The sequence below is a fragment of the Rhea americana genome, unplaced genomic scaffold (genome assembly GCF_003343005.1).
Source record: "Rhea americana isolate MKP2758 unplaced genomic scaffold, rheAme1 scaffold_74, whole genome shotgun sequence".
NCBI lineage: Eukaryota > Metazoa > Chordata > Aves > Rheiformes > Rheidae > Rhea > Rhea americana.
Window position 1 is genome coordinate 1,588,910 of NW_028186912.1, and position 22,862 is coordinate 1,611,771.

General features: G+C 38.4%; 2 protein-coding genes across 4 annotated transcripts in view; both read right to left on the reverse strand.

Annotated features, from left to right (window-relative positions):
- ANKDD1B (ankyrin repeat and death domain containing 1B) overlaps positions 1–8,871 on the reverse strand; it is a 34,202-nt gene extending 25,331 nt beyond the window's left edge. The window contains exons 1-3 of the mRNA XM_085322083.1: positions 8,710–8,871; positions 6,709–6,886; positions 2,294–2,397 (exon numbers count right to left, since the gene is read on the reverse strand). Of these exons, the coding sequence (XP_085178209.1) occupies positions 2,294–2,397; positions 6,709–6,886; positions 8,710–8,775 (348 nt within the window). The 5' untranslated portion in view covers positions 8,776–8,871. The remainder of the gene's footprint in view (positions 1–2,293; positions 2,398–6,708; positions 6,887–8,709) is intronic.
- Positions 8,872–10,717: 1,846 nt separating this feature from the next.
- POLK (DNA polymerase kappa) overlaps positions 10,718–22,862 on the reverse strand; it is a 35,875-nt gene continuing 23,730 nt past the window's right edge. For 2 of the 3 annotated variants that reach the window (XM_085321983.1, XM_085321985.1), the window contains 8 exons: positions 22,313–22,437; positions 21,936–22,102; positions 19,797–19,829; positions 17,293–17,389; positions 15,841–16,012; positions 14,025–14,975; positions 12,844–12,895; positions 10,718–12,714 (listed from right to left, as the gene is read on the reverse strand). In XM_085321983.1, coding sequence (XP_085178109.1) covers positions 12,630–12,714; positions 12,844–12,895; positions 14,025–14,975; positions 15,841–16,012; positions 17,293–17,389; positions 19,797–19,829; positions 21,936–22,102; positions 22,313–22,437 — 1,682 coding nt within the window. In that variant the 3' untranslated portion in view covers positions 10,718–12,629. Of the gene's footprint in view, positions 12,715–12,843; positions 12,896–13,428; positions 13,488–14,024; positions 14,976–15,840; positions 16,013–17,292; positions 17,390–19,796; positions 19,830–21,935; positions 22,103–22,312; positions 22,438–22,862 lie in introns of those variants that run through there. The other variant, XM_085321984.1, reaches the window with a different exon arrangement.

Here is a 22,862-nt window from a genome sequence, read left to right on the forward strand (position 1 = left end):
TAGCCTCACGATCACAGGCCCTGGTTCTCATGGGGCACTTCAGCCACTCTGACATCTGCTGGAAGGACTACACAGCAAGGCACAAACAGTCCAGGAGGCTCCTGCAATGCACTGATGATAACTTCTTGTCACAAATGGTGGAGGATCCTACGAGGAAGGGTGTCCTGCTGGACCTTGTCCTTACCAACAGAGAGGGACTRGTTAGTGATGTGAAGGYTGGGGGCAGCCTTGGCTGCAGTGACCAGGAGATGGTGGAGTTCAGGATCCTGCAGGAAAGAGGGCAACAAAAGCAGGAYTGCAACCCTGGACTTCAGGAGAGCGGACTTCAGGCTCTTCAGAGATTTAATTGGTGGAGTCTTATGGGTTAAGGCCCTACAAGGAAGGGGGGAGGGGTCCAGGAGAGCTGGCTAGTATTCAAACATCATATCCTCCAAGCTCAAGAGYRGTGCATCCCTATGAGTAAGTGCAGCAAAAGGTGCAGAAGACCTGCATGGGTGAGCAAGGAGCTCCTGGCCAAATTCAGACGGAAGAAGAAAATACACAGACTGTGGAAGAGGGGACAGGCTACTTGGGAGAATTATAGGAATGCAGTCAGAGTATGTAGAGATACTGCAAGGAAGGCTCAGGCCCAGCTGGAATTGAGTCTGGCAAGGGACGTCAAAGACAACAGGAAGGGCTTCTTCAAATAYGTCAGCAGCAAGAGGAGGACTCAGGAAAATGTGGGCCCGCTACTGAATGGGGTGGGGACCCTGGTGACAAGGGATACAGAGAAGGCAGAATTACTGAATGCCTTCTTTGCTTCAGTATCCACTGCTAAGGGCAGCCCTCAGGAATCCTGTAGCCTGGATGTGAGGGAGAAAGTCTGGAGAAGGGAAGACTTTCCTTTGGTTTAGGAGGATAGGATTAGAGACCTTCTTGGCAGGCTAGACATCCACAAATCCATGGGCCCGGATGGGATGCRCCCACAGGTACTGAAGGAGCTGGCAGATGTTGCCAGGCTGCGCTCCATCATCTTGGAAAAGTCATGGAGAACTGGWGAGGTGCTTGAGGACTGGAAGAAAGCCAATGTCACTCCAGTCTTCAAAAAGGGCAAGGAGGACCCAGGCAACTACAGGCCGGTCAGCCTCACCTCCATCCCTGGTAAGGGGATGGAACAGTTCATCCCGAATGTCATCTCCAGACACAGGGAGGAAAAGAAGGTGATCAGGAGTAGCCAGCATGGATTCACCAAGGGGAAATCCTGCTTAACCAACCTGATAGCCTTCTACGATGGAATGACTGGCTGGGTGGATGAGGGAAGAGCAGTGGMCGTTGTCTACCTTGACTTCAGCAAGGCTTTTGAYGCTGTCTCCCMTKACATCCTCCTAGAGAAGCTCAGGAAGYGTGGGTTAAACGAGTGGACAGTGACGTGGATTGAGAACTGGCTAAAAGGCAGAGCTCAGAGGGTTGTCATCAGTGGCATGGAGTCTAGTTGGAGGCCTGTGGCTAGTGGCATCTCCCAGGGCTCAGTACTGGGTCCCATCCTGTTCAACTTCTTCATCAACAATCTGGAGGAGGGGACAGAGTGCCTCCTCAGCAAGTTTGCTGATGATACCAAGMTGGGAGGAGTGGCTGACACACCTGAGGGCTGTGCTGCCCTTCAGAGAGACCTGGCCAGCTGGGCRGAGAGGAACCTCCTGAGGTTCCACAAGGGCAAGGGCAGAGTCCTGCACCTAGGGAAAAATAACCCTGGGCACCAGTACAAGCTGGGGGCTGACCTGCTGGAGAGCAGCTCTGCAGAGAAGGACCTGGGAGTGCTGGTGGATGACAAGCTGACCATGAGCCAGCAAKGTGCCCTTGTGGCCAAGAAGGCCAATGGTCTCCTGGAGTGCATTAGGAAGAGTGTTGCCAGCAGGTGGAGGGAGGTGATCTTCCCCCTCTGCACAGCCCTGGKGAGGCCTCATCTCAAGTACTGTGTCCAGTTCTGGGCTCCCCAGTACAAGAGAGACATGGAATTTCTTCCCTGTGAGAGTGACAGAGCACTGGAACAGGTTGCCCAGAGAGGTGGTGGAGTCTCCTTCTCTGGAGCTCTTCAAGGCCTGCCTGGATGCAACCCTGTCTAATATGCTCTAGGTGACCCTGCTGAGCAGGGAGGCTGGACTAGATGATCTCCAGAGGCCCCTTCCAACCTTACTGATTCTATGATTYTCTGATCACCTTGCAGCTGACTGCACTAGTTACACCAGGATCCCACTAAACAAACCAACATGACTCACATTTCAGACCACTGATTTGTCATATACTTCATACTCACAGTATCTACAGCATTTATGTTAACATTCTTTTTAAATATTTTTTCCATCGTTTCCAAATTGTTCATTTTAGCAGCATACTGAAATTCTCTCTCATCTGGCAATACTGTGAAAACATGACAAAGAAATTATATTACTAAAGAAATAGCCATAGCAAACTTAAGCRATGATACTGTTCTTACCTTCTGTTATTTGTCCTGATCTAGTATTTCATATGAATCATTTGCTTCTCATCATAGATTGTTCCAGGATTGTATTYTCTCCCCTAGAGACATCTGGCTGATGTTTCTAGTTTCAAATTTTAAGTGCAAACAGATTCCTTGCAGCACAAAGTATCATTACTGTCCACGGTAATGAGAATTCATTTACAAAGTTCCTGCTATCAGAACAGATCTCAATGCATTTTATAAATGAAACAGCCAACAGTACAAACTACAGAATTCATTTCATATCCTTGGAAAAAGTTGCTCTGTTTTACAACAGAATACATCACCAAAATACATAACAGTGTACACCAGTAACCAAACGGTATGACCCAACTTAATCAGCAGGAGGATTACAGGGGGAAAAAAAATAGTACTTGAACTGGATTAGCTAACATGGAAGTCAGAGTATTTCTCTATCAGCATGTTCTACCTTAACATTTAATACTTAAATGAAATTAGGATATTAGTTGCAAGAAATGTTATCAGCTACTCTTAATTTACTAACATATCACAGTCAAAAAAGTTAATTGCTTAGCTTTCAGACTGAAAGACACTAGAGAGGATAGCTAAGAACGCATTTATCCAAGGTTATCAACAAAGAGGACAGCACTATCTATTGAACTAGAAACTGCAGCAACAATTTGTTCCTTAGAGAGATTTCATGCGAGTCTGTCCTCCTGCATTCTGTCTATGTTTATTAACAGCTAATGAAAATACAGCTTGAGGCAGTATGACTGCAGAGCACACTAAAGAAAATCAGCATGGCATTCACTTAATTGCATCTTACACATTACTCATGATTATGATCTCAGTGGGAATAATCACAGTTGTTCTGCACAAAACAAGCTAAAAATTAAACTGGACAGTTCCAAAGTTATTTCCAGGCTTTCCTCCACGCACTTCAAACAACAGAAGCATACTATTTAGCCCATTTTACAGAACAGGGGCCAGAGACCAAGCAAATAAGCAGCGGCAAACAAAAATGCACATATACACTAAATATTTAAATAGTAATATCGCTATAACTATGATTATTGTCTTAGTTTTCAAATATTAAAAGCAATATCCTGCTTTTATTTTTTATTTTTTTTTATCAGTTGAAAAAGTCACCCAGTTTCACCAAAACAATGCTATGTTATTACAAAGAATGGTCTCAGCAGATCAGGCCAAAGGTCCATTTGCAGGAATATCCTGCCTCCAACCATGGCCAACAGAAGATGCCTTGGGAAGAGTGTAAGAATTGAACATAGTGGTAGCAATATTTCCAGAGAATATATGTCCAGAATCATGCAAAAATTTTAACCAACGTTACTATTATGCATATGGAAAAATCCATTTCTTCAAATTCTCCATCTCTAAAAATGTGTTATTTGCAAGTTTTCAAATAAACTGTATGTCAGGAGTGTTCCATAAAACTCACATCTGTGACAAAGAGCATGACTGACAACAAAATCAGCACGTGAGCAGCGATCTTTGCAGAATATACACCTCACTTGTAGTTTTCATGGTCTAGAAYCCATAAAGAAGTACCTGCCAGAGATCTCCACTATCTCAAACATAGGTATGCCAATGGTCACAAGATATTTTTTTCAAAGAAAATCCGCGGCAAAAACAGAAACAAAATGTAGAGCACTAAACAGATGTAACTGGGTCAAGTCACAATTAGGCCACATCCATTCCCAGTGATTGCTGACAAGCCCTTGTACATACACCTTACATGAAGGTGCAGAGACAAATACTTGCAACACTCAGGAACAATCCCAACGGATTACTTACATTGCCTTCAAGGAACAAGAGAAAGCAATGTTTCTTTATCTGCCCTGGAAAAGACAATTTTGCTGCAGTTCTGAAAAGGAATTAATGATCGCTCTTCTCTGTCCTGTTCACAAGTGATGAACTCTAAGTACACAGATAAAAATAAAACCTTTTGCTCAGGGTATGATGTTTTCTAATCTCTSTCTTAACACCTCTTAATTCAGGAAGAACAGCAGCATTCCAGGCACACTGCTGTGCTAACTTTCTGCACAACCTTTTCCTACTTCTGTAATTTTCTGCATGGAAAAAGCATTTTACAGAAGTATAGAATTGTCAGACAACAGATTTATGGAAGCTTTCTGCCACAGCTGCAGTTTCCTGAACTTGGTGTTCCTTGCATTATTAGCAAGAAATATTACTCTATTTTTGAGTAGCAGCAGCAACAYATAATCCACTTGCGGCTGTTAATTCTATTTTGTTTTCCATGGCTTCATACAAAATTTCTGGCTCACTGATCTACAGGTTTCAAAGTAATTACTATTTCATTTTCAATTTTCCCTTTTGAGCTAATTAAAAACAGATATTTTACCAGCTGATTTCATCTGTAGACAGTCCTGTCCACAAACAATACATAGCAGGATTTAACAGTGTGTTGGCCATTCCAATATTGTTCCTCTTTTGGAAAAGCAAGGAAGTAAAAAGATGCAGAGAACTAAACAGTTTAACTATCTTCAACAGAAACTCAAGCTTTGAAATCTCTTCAGTTTTTCTCTTCTCATATTTAGCTGTTATTTGTAAGTATGTAAGTGGCCTTCATCCTCCTTTCAGTAATACAACAAATAACAACTTCCACTGAAGTCAAAATGTGAACCAGATATTTCAGTACTCAAAAGACAGAATAAGAAGTTCATACAGGATTTTTTTTTCCTTTCTTGAATTTCCTTTTGTGGTATCCATAATATGAAATCTGTCAGTATCTTTAAAAAACTAAGACTAAAACAGGAATTTGGATGGGCTGAAGAGTTCTAAGGAGGGAAAATACAAAAATAATGACAACACTATATCCCAAGTTGTTTTCACTCCAGTTTCTAAAAATTAAATCATAGTAAACATTTTTGGTAACTTTTTTCTTTCAAAATTCTATTTTCATACTTGTTACTGAAAAAAATGACTAAAGTGTTTATATCTTAAAGTCATGAGAATCTCTCTCTAAAATAATAATTTTCCACTTTAAAGTAATGGGAAAACTATCTATTGAACATTACAGTGATATTTCATTCATATGTTTTCTTTTCCACTCTCGTCAGCCTTTTTCGCAAATCTGGAAACAGGAAGCATGACCCAGGAAACAGCGCTTGGTTATCACATYGAGATCACAGGACATGGTCACAGTACGGTAAGTACGGCATGGGCACAGTACGGCAAGTAACACTTGCCATTCAGTTCCCACAAATAACCCATCTGCACTATTTGCAGCCCGCGCTGTAACACACTGTTCTTGAACAAACTGATTGGCACGATGAAATCTAGAGTCCACAGTCACTGAGTCATGCCACTGACTTTGGCTAGACTAGAACTTCCTCCACTTTTTTTTTTTCTTTTTTCTCCACCCTCCTCCCCCTTAGACTAAGGGCCTGAATCAGTTGGGCTGTTCACACATATTTAACCTCACTAGGATTAGTCACCTACTTGAACACCCCTGGACCATTTCAGGAGTGAAATTAAAGTGGGGTGCTAGACAGTTTGCAAGACCAGACTCTTGCAAGATGGACACGCCAAACCCCAACTCCTGATCCCAGATCTATAAGAGTCTTAATAATAAAGATGCTTCATATACTTGTTGCTATTTTTTACTACATATAAAACAGCTCACGTTTCTCTTCCTTTTGTTCACAACTCATTTTGAACTTTGCTCGAGACAAGARAGAGACTCAGGTGGACCCAACGGTGCTGGCAACACTGACTTCAGTCTGTGTGCCACCTCGCTCCTGCCCGGCCCATTGGCTCTGAGCACAGCCTGCGGCTCCTCCGCTGGGGCCTCAGCTTGACCAGAAGGAAATGRTGGACTAGGGCAGCAGTGGTGCAAACCCAGCTCTGCCCACCTCGATTCCTGCTTCCCTGCTTGTTTCCCTGGGACACCAAAGCACAGTGGAGGTCTCAGGCATCACAGGGACCTGCGGAGGGGCAGGAGCCGAGCTGCCTGCTGGGACTGATTGCTCAGGTGGGTGAAGGCAAAAGGAAAACTCCTGGGCTCCCAGGCTGACTCCCATCACAAAGTTCAATAACTACTGATTTTAAAACCCATCTGCTCTCCCCCCATCCCCAGCCCAGCACAGGAGGCACAAAATGCCCTTTGGCGCTTCCAACTATTCACTTCCTGGAAGGACGCTCTGAGCTGCTAACTTAAAGACAGGCCTCGCCTGGTGCCCCGTGCTGCCCCGGTCCAGCTCACTCACAACTCTCGTGGCCGGCTGCTGTGGCTGCCTGCCTCACATCCTCCCTGAAGCCAAATAGATCGCTCAGCCCCTTCATTGCAGTCTTCACGTCCTCTTTCTCCTCCGAGGGAAAGGGCCTCCTGCAGGTGTGTTGAGGGAGGTGCTGGGCATTCGCCTGGGGTGTGTTTTCCCTGCAGCGCTGAAAAACCGGTTGTAGGGCTGTAACTGAGCCAAGCATAGGCAGGCAGCCTGCAGGCCTGGCAGTGCTCCCCCAGCACGCCTGCAGCACTGCCTTCCACAAGCACTTGGCCAGGACGGCCTGAAGAGCCAAGGGTGAGTCGTAGTTCTAGGTATTTGCTTCACAAGCCAGGGAAGACTAAATACACAGAGCTTCTGACATTAGCTAGGCAACATGTCGCCATTCCAGAGTCCTGGGGTTAGTTTTAGCTCAGTTGGTCAGAGTGTGGTGCTAATAATGCCAAGGTCATGGGCTCGATCCCTGTATGGGCCAATTTTTGAGGGCTGGACTAGATGATTTCCYGGGGTCCCTTCCAACCTTACCAATTCTATGATACAGAGTACGTTAAGCTGTTCGCCTTGGAAGCAAAYAGCAATCGGCACATGTAAACACCCGCATCGACAAAGAGGCTGTCCTACTTATTTCTGCAGCACTTCCCAATCATCACACAAACGAGAAGCACTTTTGAGAGCGATGCCACAAGGAAACACATATGGGCACACACACACGGGGGTGTGGGTACTCACAGAGTGGGCACTACAGCTTGCATGGACCCCAAGAGCCAGGGAGTGCTATTACTAATCGCAAGGTAGTCACAGAGCTCTGTGTAGGCTGAAGGGCATTTTGGTGGAGAAATTCCTCTCGGAGGTACTCTACATTAGACCAGTGTTCACTGGATCAGAGAGGGAGACTGCCTCTGTGCCCCTTGCAGGCCTGACTCACTGTTGGTTTGCTAGCGACTGAAGTGCTTCTGGCATGAATTATTCAGGGCAGAAACATGCACATAAATAGTAATATCACAAGACAGTTAATTTTCAGGTAGAGGATACTCTCTTTCATCCAAGTCCAATTGAAAATTGATACATACATCCCCAAGGTTCAGTTTTAGTGAAATGACATCTTCTTGAGACCTATTTAATCAGAATTCTTGGCTTATCCTGAAATTCTAACTCCACTATTACTTTCATCTACTTAAACCCGCATTGCTGTTTTATTTTAYGGTTACCTCAGATTACACAGTTGTCTTAGCTTCTAAAGTTATTAACACTATAAATATCCATGGTAACTTTAATCTGAAAGACTAAGTAGTCTGTGAATCAAACAAATCTGGATATGAAACTATTTGTTCAAACTCTGCTTATTGTATATAAATGGATTTTATGGTTCTTTTCTCCCTCCCTTCAATATTTTTGATACTGTCAGGCTGTTACGTACAGTATTCTTTACAAGTGATACACCTAGGTTTCATAAGATAGTTTTTATCAACTGTACTCTAGYAGATGAATTCTATTCAGCTAAAAAATCAGTAAGAAAATAAACTCTGTGTGGCAAGAACAACTAACTGATTTAGCCATAAGATTTTGCTTTTACTCATTTCCTGTGAGTCAAATGTCCCAGCACATCATCTTAAGAGGAAGAGCTTTATTTTTTATGGGGACTGAACATGTAATACAGGCCCACTGTTTGCAGTATTAGTGCTCCTTCCCCACGTGAAAGAAAAAGAACAACTTTAGCATTATTAGATTCACTTCTCACAACTGACACCAAAGACATGATAGATTTGCAGCCTCAAACATAACCAGAGTTGCAGCATGAACCTTGAAACCAGGAACACAGTTGTACATGTAGTCTAGAAACACCGTCTATCAGTTTCAGGTTCTAATCACTATCATACAGTATTATCATTTCATAGCTTATCACTTTTCTCTTAATTGACTTTTTCAGTACAGCTGTTTTATGTACTCCAAAATTGCTAAGTTAACCACGTTCTCTATACAACTCACCACAATAGTGACTCTTTCAAAAGGTCCCAGCAATCTGCAGAAAAAGCCAAGGCAGAAACCATCCATACCAGAGGGCAGAGTAAGGGGTTACTGGAACATCTTCCTCACTTTTCTTCATAGGTCCCTCTCTCCCAGGAACTAAGACGATCAGGAATTCAGAGTATTTGTTAATATTGAGAAGTAAGAAGAAAAAAAATGTAAAGTGAGAAAAAACTTTAAGCAGAAATAACAAACCAAAATTAAGTCTTATAAAAGGAGGYGAGACCTGAAGCTAGTATCGTGGCAACAAGCATTAGATGTTAATGAAAAGTATTAAACTCTATTGGATTCTGAGTCAAGTGGTGTGTAAATTGTTAGCCTGCGCAATTGTAGCACCTTACAGTTACCCCCCCACTCCCATCTGCTRTTGTTACAACTAGACTAGCTGCTGTGGCTGGCCTCGAGAGCGCTCATGGAGAAGCCTAMTCTTGCGCTGTATACCAATAGAAATAAGAAAAGATACGCAAGAGAGCCTACAAAAYGTCAGCTGGACAACAAACCGAGGGAAACTGCAGGCTGGCATGCAGACAATGCGACTCTTGACAACTGTGTTGATGCAACCTCTTGCTTGGCTCTGCATGCTACAATGTAAGAGACAGAGGAGGCTATTTTAAACAGGGTAATAATTCCAACAAGAATTAAGCTACTGAAAGACCAATTACAGCCCAAACTCTGCCTTGCTGAAGTTCCTTCCTGTAGGATTACTGCCACTTTAAAGATCAACCTTAGGAGCTTTACAAATTAAACAGCATAAGCGACAGTTTACCAATATTTCCAATATGAATAACTGGATGTTTTCCAGATCTCCAACCTTTCCAGATATAAAGAATTTATCAAAAGGTCARACAGCTAACAGACTTGCACAAAACAAGTGACTGGCATCCAACCACAGCAAGACATTCTATAGACAAGATACTTCAAATCTAAAATAAATGAAGATATTATTATAGATGACAGTAAGCATATTCAACAGGAAAATGCTATTCTGTAAGTTTTTATGTCCTGCTGATTTACAAGAGACTCAAGTCTTGTACCGAGCAGGGAGAGACATCTCTATGACTATCCTAGTCACGTCAAGMACATACTCCTTAGAAATAAATGCTCTGTGGCCACGCACATGTTGTCTGCATTTCTATTCTGAGGAAGTGGTGGACAGAAGAATATAAGATCACAGAAGTGTCATCCTTTTTTCCGTCATACACAACTAGAAGAGAAATTCAAGATGATGTACATATTCAGCCACCGTAAGCAAYAGATACTGACACTACACAAAAATTCTCATCACACACAGAATAACCTATACCATAAGTTAGACCCAGGCAAGCCATAAAGAAATTTCTGGATGTAAAAGAAAGCAGATTTTAAGTTAAGGTCAGTTATTACCAATATAACACACAGGTACTATATACATATTATATGCACTGAGAAAAATACAAGACAGAAAATATTCACTTGCACAGTTTTTTCCATAAGAGCTGAGGAAACAAAACAAAATCAAATCAGACAAAACATGACAGAAAAGTTATGACATTACTAGAAACCACTTAAGGCTTTCTTTAGATAAAAACACTAACCAGTGCTGTATAACAACTTACACTGAGTAGAAAAAATGCTTCTGTTTCAAGTTGCAATAAATATTTTGCATGGAAAACATTTAAACAATTTCACTAGACATCATCTGTAAATATCCAAAACCATTTTTCTAAAAGGTGTTAACATTTTGTATACATCCCAATACAGACATTTGTCTTATGAATTTTGTTTCCATATTAACTCTAAGATATTCCATAATTTTGATTTTCAATACTCAAAGATAACTATATGACACTCTTGTAGAGACAATAAAATAACTTCCCAGGCTAAGACAGACTTATTTTTTTGTTCAAAAATTTACAGTAGTGTTTTTTTTCCCTAAGTAATACACAAATAAAAATAAAAATTTTAAAGAAATACACACAAAGATATTGAAGATAGTATTCGAATTCTACACATTTATTGAATCAGATCTTGTTTTAACATGTGGCAGTGAGAAACAGTCTAGCATCTCAAATATGGGCTTAGGAGGCAGTATACAGACTGATGTAGGCTAATTATGGGACAGATGTTCGCTTTCTAAACAGCAGCGGAAACTTAAGCTATTGCTCCCCCAGTTGCTTTTATGCCTCTCTAACCAAAAGTCTCCATCCCTCAGCTCCATCAGCAGAACAGCACATGTTGAATGCTCACTGACCTGCTCTAAACAAAGTCAACCTAGCTAGCTTACACAGCAGTCTGAACTAGCCCAGCTGATTTGGTCCAAAGGAGATTAGGGAGCACTGACACAAATTCAAATGACCGAGCTGTGGGCATAGTGGCTTCTGGCAAATAAGCAGATATGGGGAGGTAGACATAGTGAATTTTTAAACCATTCCAGCAAATCTGGAAGTGAAGCAGTAGATCCTGGACGTAACCAGAGCATCCAGTACAGCTCACGTACACATTTTTTTTTCTCCTCCAAACAACCCCTCCCCCCGCAACATGCACACACAAAAMCCCAGAAAAATAACCAAAAAATCACCACACAGTAATCTCAATACAGTTCGGCAACAAAACAGATGCTTCTATCATCGTCATTTCTTTAAAGATTATACAATTTAAAAAGCAGCTTATATTTCATCAAGGGCTTGTCATTGTTTGTATAATTTTAAGTATGCTAGCATCATAAATTGTTTGATAAAAAGTAGTTAATTATAATAAAATATCTACATTTAAATAATCTGGTGTGGAGAGGAAAATATCTTACCGCAGTATTTTAAATATTTGCACTTTACAACTCCCCCTCCCACACATGTACTCATAAAATACAGTTTATTAAAAAAATACAAAACATTTTTCAAATAGAAACATGAGTAATAATAAGCAAGTTGTTTCATTTCAGCATCATGAATATTTGCATGTCATTCATACAATTATTGCACTGTAAGATTTTTTAGTTAGAATGACTTTCCTGCCTTTGAAAGGTACTGACTTGACAGTTTCAAAGAAACTTGAAGCTCTGTCTCTTTCAAAAAGGCCAAGGATCAAACAGCGTATGTCTGACTAATGTGGAATCATTCTTTTCTCATCAWCAGGTTTATTACATTTTTTACATCAGTGAAATCATTTTGTATCTGGTAGGACTGAGCATACTAGGATTGGTGCATCACCTCTTATTCATTCCAGGGACTACAGTGGAAACCTGCCTGGGCTCTGAAATCTTGCTCTTTTCCTTTGAAACTGTAACACTAACCAGTTTTTGTCTCAATTCATGAAACAAATGTTCTTAAGAACTGAAATCAGGAAACTCAACTCTTCTTTACTATAACACAGCTAATACTGCAGTTTGGCTTGGTGCTGAATTGTCAGAGGAAGCACAAGCCCGAATTAGTACGTCTGTCACATGCAACACAGCACTGGTCCTGGCAGAGATGCTAGGGTGTGTGATGAGGGCCCTCGCRTCAGCCCAGCCTGGCACCCTGGCTAATGATGCCTGCTTTCCCAGGCAGTTGCCCTGCCAGCTGGCTCACTGGCAGCTCCAACCTCCTTGCTCCATCTGTTGAACAGTGGAGGCAACCCACAAGACTGTTGGCAACTCCAACAAAGTAGTTTCACATTTTCAATATAAACAAACAAAAACTAAGTGCTAGTAAATTTTGTTTCTCAGAAACAACTGAGAAAATTGTATTATTCTCAAAAAAATTAAATGACCTCAGTTGTCTTCTACCTCATACATCATGTTCATTTTATACTGGCATACAATAACTTAACAGAGACAGTCATCCGACCCAAGCCTACCACTGATGCTAAGTTAATTTTCAGTCATAAAACATGAATTTCTTCATACTGAATACATTGCTACATAGTCATTTAAAAAACATTTCAATTGTATGCTTGGAATTGCTTGACTTGGCCTTTTTTGATACTGACTGTGAAGTTGCAAGTCCAGACCTAAAGAAAAAAAAAATATAAGAGGGAAACATTCACAACACATTCTCATAACTTTACAAAACTGAGTAACTTGATAGTTTTATTATTTTAAAATAAAAGTTGTGTGATCAGTTTCCAGAAAACTCTTACCTTTTTGTTCCTTGTGATGGGTTTGTACACTGTTGTCCTCTACTTAAACTTCCTGAAGAATAATTGGGAACAACCAAAATGAATTACTTATACAGAAAGAATGCTGTGCAAAATACACGTCCAGCAAAACTTTTARAAGAATAGCTCTGGGTAAAGCTTTTCCTCCCCTTTTCTGACATACCTGAACTCAATCTCTCTCAAGAAGCAGGAAACATTTTACTATCTGCAGTTTCAGTACTGTCATTTATAGTAAYACATTTAAAAGAGAAAAAACAAAAACCCTTAGTTACGGAATTGTAAGGGATTAATTTGAACCCTATTGTAGTTTTCATAAATATTTCAGCAAAATGTAGTTTATTTTCAAGCTGGCTTAAAAACTGTTTTTTAAAAAAACTTACAAACACATTAAAACTATGTTTTTAAATTGTTTATCCTTATCCTTTACCGCTTATAAAATTTTCTTTGTAAAAGATTCATATTGTAAGTCTTAACTGTGTTCTAGTAATTTTAATACATTAGCATTTTAATTTTATCTCATTACAAGCTAGGTAAGAAACAAGGTATTTTAAGCAGCTACAGAAGTACCTGTGCATGGCCTCTAATCTTGTCAAGGATTCTTCATCGTCATAACCCCAGAATTAACTCTTCACCAAAAAGAGAAGCTACTTGAATAAACAAGCTACTGGTTTGGCATGTTACAAGTATAATTCTGTGATACATTTATTGGCGGAGTGAAAGAAAGAAAAAAAAAGGGGGGGGGGTTGCAAGTTCCTAACCTCCTTGTTTTTGCCAACACATTACTTAATGGAACTTCTCTGTCAACTGAAAGAAATGACCCAGGTTAAAAACATTTTCACTGATAGAAATCTCAGAGTGACCTTACAAACACCTTTCTGAGCAGGGCGGGGGGAGGGGGGACAACAATGGGGTTGGACAGAAATGAGTAATTCCTACATCACCTGCACCACAAAAGAGAATATACTGTGTAATTACCATCTCATTCATAAATCTTATTTGTCATTGAAAGGGATTTGATATTTTTCTTTAAAAAGGTTTACTCTTACATAGTGTGGAAACTATCTCAAAGCCCTGAAAAGTTCCAAGTATATTATAACCAAATTGTTTTTATTACAAAAATGAGCAATTCGAACAATCAAATAAATCTTAACGTGCATACTCACCAACTCTGTTTGAATTTTCTGTATCATAAGTCTTAGTAGGACAATCATTTTTTTCTGTCAGCTCCTGGATAATGCCTTTGTTTAAGCAGATATCCACATGTCTATTAAATGAGATAAGACTAGCAGTTTTCTGTTCTAAATTACAAACTGGACAAACAAGAACATTGTCTTCTTTGACTTCAAAGAAGCAGGATGAACTAGTTTCTCCCGTATTCTCAGTCTTTTCAAGATGGTCTGCACTCTTTAGAGGAATTCTTTGAGGAACATGACATTGTTTTACACACACGTTTCTAGCCATATCACTGAGTTGGTTAGGCTGTCTTTCTTTGTGAGGTTTATCAACAATTATCTGAGTGAATTTTTCTGCGCTATTGCTAGCAGAATTGCCAGATGTACTTGCTGACTGGCATGTACCTGCTGACTGATCTGTTTTATTTTTCTGACATACATCATTTTCATTTTTACCACACAGAAAAAAGTTAAATGTATTTTCTTTTGAACTCTCATTCTCTGATATTTCCACAGTATCTTTAACAAGACTCCCAGCAAGGCACTCATCAATATGTCTGTTAAGCTCTTCCAAATTACTGCTTCTTTGCTCCTCAAAGCAAACAGGGCAGGTGAAGATTTTACACAGAGTAGAATTCTGTACGGCTGTGACTTTGTTCGTTTCTCCCACAAAATTTGCTGATTTCTTATCACGAAAGAGCTGTTTATCTGCTGTTTCATTTAGAAAAAGATTCTCACTGTTTTGTTGCCTTGCAGCTCGCTTTTTATCAAAAAAACTCGCTCTGGGAGTTGCTTCTGAATTTTTTGTGCAGTGTTCCTGGTTGGATTTTCCTGGCTCAAGTTTAAGAAAACTGATTTCTTTTCCTGATTTTAGAAAACTCTTAATACTTTTTTGTTGGTATTTCTTCTCCTCTTCACTCAGAAATCCTGATACTCGTACACCTAATGACAAAAAACAAGTTACAATTTATAATACCAATTTTATTAAATGTTGATATTAGTACTTAATGAACCCCTTTCTCAGGTATATATCCACTCAATAAAAGTACACCTAACTCTAAACAGAAGCTATACCACCTGCAAATGCTAAAAGCAGATCATTACATCCATACAACTTTATCATCACACCTGAAGACTTGCCCAACTCTATCACTAACTTCAGTACCCACAAAGTATTAACTGATTGCAGTATAATGAGAGGCTATAATACAGTTATGTAAAATCAAGTCTGAAAGATAGTTCTGCCTGAAATTTCTCCATTAAAATATTTCTTCCTTCAGTATATTTTAACAGAACAAGTAAGTTTTATATGTCACTGGATGGTTCACATAGAAAAATGTATAAGCACCTGAAGGAGGTGGATCTTAGAATCCAAACACACAATTTACTTCTGCAAGAAATCCAGTAACTTCTGTCAAAATACAGCATCTTCAAATTAGAAACACTTTAATTTAAGGCTTTTGTTTCTAAAAGCAGTTATGGACAGAAGCTAGTTGTTGCTGTAATACAAAGCAGATTTAGAAGCTCTTTTAAGGCAGCAGAATTAAAGACTGCTATGCATTAAGTTTCTGCTCTCATGCTGATGTGTACATTGTTCCAGGGATAACAGGTGGTAGGAAAGAGTTTGTCAGTCAAGCAATCCTGAGTCATTATTTAGCACTCCAGAACTGTTCCACTTTGCAAAAACTACCAGGGTAATGCAAAAATTATAAATCCATTTAGATTAATTTTACTTCAGAGTAGAGCCTACTATTTTGATACATGATAATTTCTAACTCTAAAGATGAAAAAGTTTGAAATAGCATACCCATAAGTCTTATCCGTAAAGGATGAGGAGAAACGGCATCAATTTCTGTTCCTAACAAATCTTTAGCAACAGCATATATTTCCTCCTCAGTAGAAACAGAAGATGGCACAGTTGAAGCTCTTGTTTTTACTTCAAAGTTCACGTTCTTCAGCTTCAGGGTAACAGTTTTACCCTACAAAAGAAAGTCAAACATACACCACAGAAACAATTCTTATGTAGCTTCTGTATAAAGGCATTAAAGCCATAGTCAAGACTATGGGTATGGCAAGGGGCATTGCCAAGGACTTGTCTATAAAACTCTGCACTTACTCTTAAACTGCTGCCAAAGTCAAACTCTCTAAACTGGTACATTCAGCTATAGTCCCCAGCAGACCATCTGCCAACAGTGTACAGTCAATACATTTCATGCTCTGGCTGCAGCCACAACTTCTGCCCCTCCCTATCAGAAATACATTTCCTGACTTGAGAACTTTAAGCACCAGTTACCTCAACCTTGCTAGCAAAATGAATAAGCATCCTTAGGTGATATCCAGTGAAGAGTCTGGTGAAAACTTCCACCTGCATGGTACTATCACAACAATACACAGCACTTATGTATGTAAATACCTACATGCAATTCAGTAACTGCACAATAATTCCCAAAATCAGTAATCTGCTAATCTAAAAGTGGTTGCCATCTTTTTCTTCAAATATAAACCCCTTGGAAACACTTTCAAAACCATTTGTGTCACTTAGCACGTCCATCCAAACATAAATAAATGGCTTGCTCTGGTGCTTTCAAAAGTTTACCCCTTGTCCTTCACAGTCAGTGATTTCCCCTTCTACCTGTCATCTTTTCAGACAACTTTTTATGGCTGAAGAGGGCTAATCAGAATTCTTTTAGGTCTTGAATGTTATTCCTTGCTTTACCATGAAGACCTCCATAGAAAATATGAACTATTCTTTCCAAAGAATAAACAGAAATTGGGGGAGAAGAAATACGAGGGTGTTTATATTATTCATACCATTAGATGGTACAAACAACTTTTCAGCAAGCATAGGACACACTAACTTTTTAGAACTACACTATGGGCTATCAACTGGATCCTCTGTGAATACCTGACAAAATACAGTCCTCTAAACGCATTAGAATTTTATAATTGATTAAAGCACAGGTCCTAGACAGTCCGCTCTTTTCCTCAGCTCTGTTTATTAATACTGCTTTTTAGCATAAAATGTCTTATATGCCAAATATTCATGAAAAAATAAACTAATTCATCAAGTTATTATTAAACAGCCATCAGTGCAAAATCAAATTTCTGTCTAAATCATGTGCAAATTAAAGAATGGAATCTTTTGAAAACAGAATGCAGGGTAGGATACTGCTGAAAGCATTTGCACTAACACTGCATTTAATAAACTTGAATGCCAAGTGCTGTCTTTCTGCAAGTAAATAAAGAATAACATAAATACCTTAAGTCCCTCTTTCTGTAACTCTTGAGCCAAGTCTCTGCAAAGTTCTTGACACAAGCTGTACTGATCTTCTGCTGTGTTAATTTCACTGAACGTTCTAAGATAACGATAAGATTTTTTCAGTATGAATCTTAAAATTTGTTCAGTGACTGCTATCTAAATATATTTTTTTATCACTTTAGCAAAAGTGCATCAGAAGAAGGTTGTATGGGTTTAAGTGTTGACTTCAAAAAGAGAATGAATATTAACATGAATATTATACAGAAAGATCTATGCACATGCACGTATTTCAAAAAAGATCACAAACTCCTCCAAATAATTTGACATTTCAACTTCTCAGGCAGTATTTGAAGATGTAGCAGATTTAAACTCATTAATGCCTAAATATTTACATGAGAGAATACTATCGGCAACTGAATTCATGGAGCCAGCCAAAACATTTGTACATGATCTCCTTTGTACAGTGCTGTGTAACATCAGAAGAAAGAAAGAATTAGAAAGTCAACTTCTGAGCCAAGCAGCAGAAATAAATAAGGCAAATGCTAAGAAAAAGGTTGCCAGCTAGGATAATTAGGCTAGCCTCAGAGGAGGAAAAACTAGCTTTCTGCCCAAAAGAATGCTAACTGTCTTCCTGAGAGCTCCTTAGCAGGGAATGACAGGTGGTTTTGTTGTTTGTTTGTTTGTTGGTGTGTATCTGCCTTTCAGTAATAACTGGAGAGGAAAGGTAACCACTAGCCAGCAGTGTTTTTAAGGGAAGCTGGTAGCAAAGCTTATGGCTGCCAGATGCTTTTGGGAAGGTCTCAGAGACCTATTGTTTCACGCCAGCCTTTGTATTTAGGAATGTGAGGTCCCTAAACTTGTGGATTTCACATCTCTAAGTAACATTCAGGTTTACCTGACTGTATTGAAAAGCCATCCCCCTATTATGATTCACATTCCCCTAAGAATGGTTGTAGGCTGTCAGAATAACAAAGGATGAACATTTTACTGTGGGTCCTATAACATTATCCAACTGTTATAAATTATCCAGCTAGTGCTATATTGGCAGCATGTCAACGCTGCAGTAATTGGGAAGCTGTAAAAGCAGTAGCTTTGGAAGGGACAGGATAGAGAGTGCTATTGCAGGCTCATCTCTTCTGCCCATACAATTAATCATATAACTTCAGCAGCTCATCTACCTCACTGGTCTAAACCCATCTCCTTTAGGAAGGGGAGATGAAGGGAAGAAAAACAGATTATCCATCTGCCTCCAAACCAGCACAAGACTACAGCTCTGTATTTCTCAGCTCTGAAAAGGCTCTCCAAACCTTCTGGAGCTTATTTGGGCTGCCCACAACTATTGTTGCATCAGAAGAAGCAGATAAGAAACAACAACAGGGAAAAGAAGGTATCAGGTTTTCCTGAATTTCTCTTTGAAAAAATTGAAGGAGAGACTAAGCAAGAATACATGGGGAAAAGACAGGGAAACTTTCAAGATGATTCACTAAGGTTGTGAAAATGTATCTATGATCTCAAGCATAAGATTATACAGGACTATGCCAACTGGGAAAACATACGCCGGGAAATGAAAGACAAAACATAAGAAAGTGGCTGGTAACTCAGAAAAATATCTTGGCAAAACTTCATCACAGAAGACACACACAATGCACTTATCTTGGCAAAAAATAGAAACATGCCAAAAAACTATATACACTTTGAGGTTTTCTGTCATTATATAAAGCCCTTTGTGAGCCAATGTGACATATCTGTCAACTGTATACTAAAGAGTACATATCATGCACAGAAACTAATACAACTATTTTGTATTGATAGCCTGGACTCACTAAATCAGGTGGTAACATAGAAAAGACAAGGGGTGAGTGCTATATAACAGTCTTAAGTATACAAAAAGGTTTTGCAAGGAAGAAGGAAAGAAATTATCCCTCAGATCAACTAGGGCTTAACATAACTGACTTAACTTGCAGCAAGTGTGCTCCAAATCATATACCAGTTAAGCAGATTTATCCTAATTGCAAAGACAACGAAGCAGTGAAATAGCTGATCTACAGGAGTTTTCAGGTTTCCCTAGAAATATGTTCTATGATCTTAGGACTGTAGACATTCCTTTAGAATGCAATCAGAACAAGAACAACAATAGTTAAAACCTGGAACACGTTAAAGTCATTAAGCTAAAATACAAAAAAAGAATTCAAATCCTTATATTCCCACCATATATTATGACTTAAAGACCATTTTGATGCATCAGGCATTAGGAGAAGCAGATAATGAGAAAACAGAAGAGATAAATAGACAGGAATAACTATAAAATTCTAAAGGGGAAAAAAATCTCAATTTAATAATCTGACATACTGAACTTACTGTACATGCAATTAACATGCAATTAACATGCAAGTAATTTTTAACACAGGGAGAGATATAGTGAAGTTATTTGACTAAAAAATTTTCACACTACCTTGTACTAAGTAAGTGATTAAGGTAATCTTTTCAATATTAAAAAGGCATACCTTTCAGTGCTCATACTTTTTCTTTCTCCATCCCTTTAAAAAGAAAAAATATTTTATACACTCACTTTACTTAGAATTATTGTCCTTTTAATGAACTCTGAGTCAATCAATTGTGTCTCGATAAGCAACAGCAACCTTTTCTATAATCGGGATGTTAGCTTTTTCTACAAATCTTATGTATCAAACTTAAGAGAGTGCAAAAAGGAAACTGTATTTCTTCATGAAACTTAACCTACTATAGGTGAAGCAGAATCATAGAATAATCACAGATGTCAATAAAAACTTAAATTTTGTAAAATTAGTCAGCCTTCTGCATTATTAGAAGTCTGTTAAGGTAAAAACTAACAAAACTACAATTCCTGTACTGTCTTACCATGCTATGTACCATGAAGTACTTCAATAAAAATCCTAAACACACTATGAACGTTTAGGATTGTCTCCTAACGGATTGATCTGAGCAATTAGTTTACTTGYTTTCTTAGACTTAGACTTTTTAAAGGGGATGTACAGTTTTTTTTTCCTCGCATTTGATTTGTTCTTTCGACTGAGCATCCTTTTACAATTCTTCTTTATAAAAGGTGTTCCCCAGATTTTCTTTTCAAGTTCTTTTTCTGTTTATAAGTACAAGAAGTAACAAATTTATTATGCTCACATTTTCCTAAAAAAAGCTGGTCAAAGACAATGACCATAAAATGAAATATTTACTGATGAATCAGACATGTTACAGGCTTGCTTTCTTGACCTTAAAAATCACTGAAATCAAGTTGGTGGGAAAAAAAATCAATTTCTTAGACAATACAATTCAAAAGATGAAGGGGAAAATGTTTTTAAATATTTCTATTATTTTTTTAAACATATTACGAGATTTCCCAGACTACACAACACCTAAATAGTGTAAACAAAGGAAGAAAAGCCACCATTTTTTAAATAAGATTGCATTATCAGAATAGAAACAAGTATTAGGACAATCCCATTTTACCTTTTGACAAGTCCCCTTTACAAAATAAACCTTACTGCATATTTTGTTTCAAGTTAAAACTTCCAAAAAGGAAAAGAAAAACCCATTAGACTTGTGGAAGTACATTAGTGGCCTGTGTTAGCCGAAATCCTGACTGCACATATTATTTTGAAGTCAAATGAAAAACGGAAGATCAATTCTTGTCAGAGAAGTAATGGAAATAATATGGAATAGGTTTTTCTGAAGAACTTAAAGACACTTTGGAACCTAACTCCTAATGAAACCAAACCAAAATCTCAAATTATTTTTAAATAGAATTTCAACACTTTTGAAAGCTACCTATAAGCAATATTTAAGGAAGAGCCTAAAAGTAAGGGCTCAGAATCATAATTAGGATTCTTGTTTACTTAAGACAGAAAAATTTTTGCTTGCTTGTTTGAAGAACAAGACAGAGTTACACATTTGTGCTCAGGGCAGACTTAGAAGTGATGTATATTATTGAAAAGATGTATTTGCTAATAAGAATCATTTTCCCCCTTTCAAGTAGGAGGCTAAAATGCATTCTGATACCCGAGTAGTACACCTTCAAGGAACAGACACAAAGAGGGATATAAACATCTTCAGTTCTAAGTGCAACAAATTCACAAATTGTTATTTATGTTATTTAATACGCACATAAACATGAAGGGAGACACAGAATTGAAGTCAGATACTTGACTTACTTCCAATAGAAGTATGAAGAAGATCAGACATCAATGTGAATGTTACAATCATATAATAACAATCGAGAGCAACAAAAGTTGCTCTTAGGATCTCTCATTATGATAAAAAATTGATTTGTCATTAGTTATTTCAGTAATTATGAGGTTATCCTAAACAATACTAACTTAATTTCTTGATGTACACTTACGCACAACTTCTCCGACAGACTTTTTGGATTTCACATATTAGACATGGCTGTTACACATAATGACTAAATATTAAAAAGTTTTGTATYGTACCTATAATCATACTAACAACATTGGCATAGCCACAAAACTATCAAAAAATATACATTAAATGAGCCAAATTTGCATTCTGAGGATTTAACAGTAAGATGTGTCTTAAAATGTATTGTATGCAACTCACACAAGAAAGCATTTAGCAAACCGTAAATGCATTAAAAAACTCCTAAAACATACTTTTCCAAATGTGTTGAGCCCAAACCAAGGGAGATATCCAAGAAATTATGCCAAGATGCTTCTGAAAAAAGAAGAGAAAGCAGTGCCCTCTGTTGATAAAGTTCTGAGCAAGTCACAATTCCAAGGGCTTTTAACATCTTCTCTGTTACTTTTCCTATACCTGGCACCTAAAAAAGAGTAAGCATTAATAAACTGGAAACTTCGTGTTTGTAGATTCAACATCACACAATTTACATCAATCATTACTGGGCAAATTACCTAAAGAAAGGTACATTTCTTCAGTAAAAATCTTGCTTTTAGAGCATAAAAAACATACATGATTGTATAAAACCATAAAAAGTAAATGTCACGTTTGTTTGTTTGTTTGTTTGTTTTACCTTCCTAATAGGCAAGTCTTTCACGAAGTCTAGCACAGCTTGTCTCTCAGGTGCGATTCTGTACTGTCCATTAGGTTTATTCTGATCACTGCACATTTTTGCTAACATTGTATTTGGAGCTATTCCTTAAAACAAACAAATAAGCAATAAACACACTTTATTTAAAATACATGACAATCTTTGATTTCAGTTGTCCAAGACCTAAAGGTGCAAGTGTAACCTACACATTTGGCAAAGACTAAACTTAAAGAAAAGGAGGAGATAACAAATTTAGTTATCATCAGTTATAATTCTGCAGAAATGTTTGTAATAGACATGCAAGAACTTAAGCATATAAATACATATGGCAGCTTAAATATAATCAATGCACCAGATGAAGTGTACCGACTATTTTGAGACAGTCAGGGTAACACAACACTAACCAGTCAWTAGAGGTTAAATACCACATGTTTAAAAAATAACATCAGTTACATAACTGAACAATTTCATGATAGCAATAATTATAGTAGCAGAAAGGAAATGTTTACAATACTTACAATGAATTCTAATC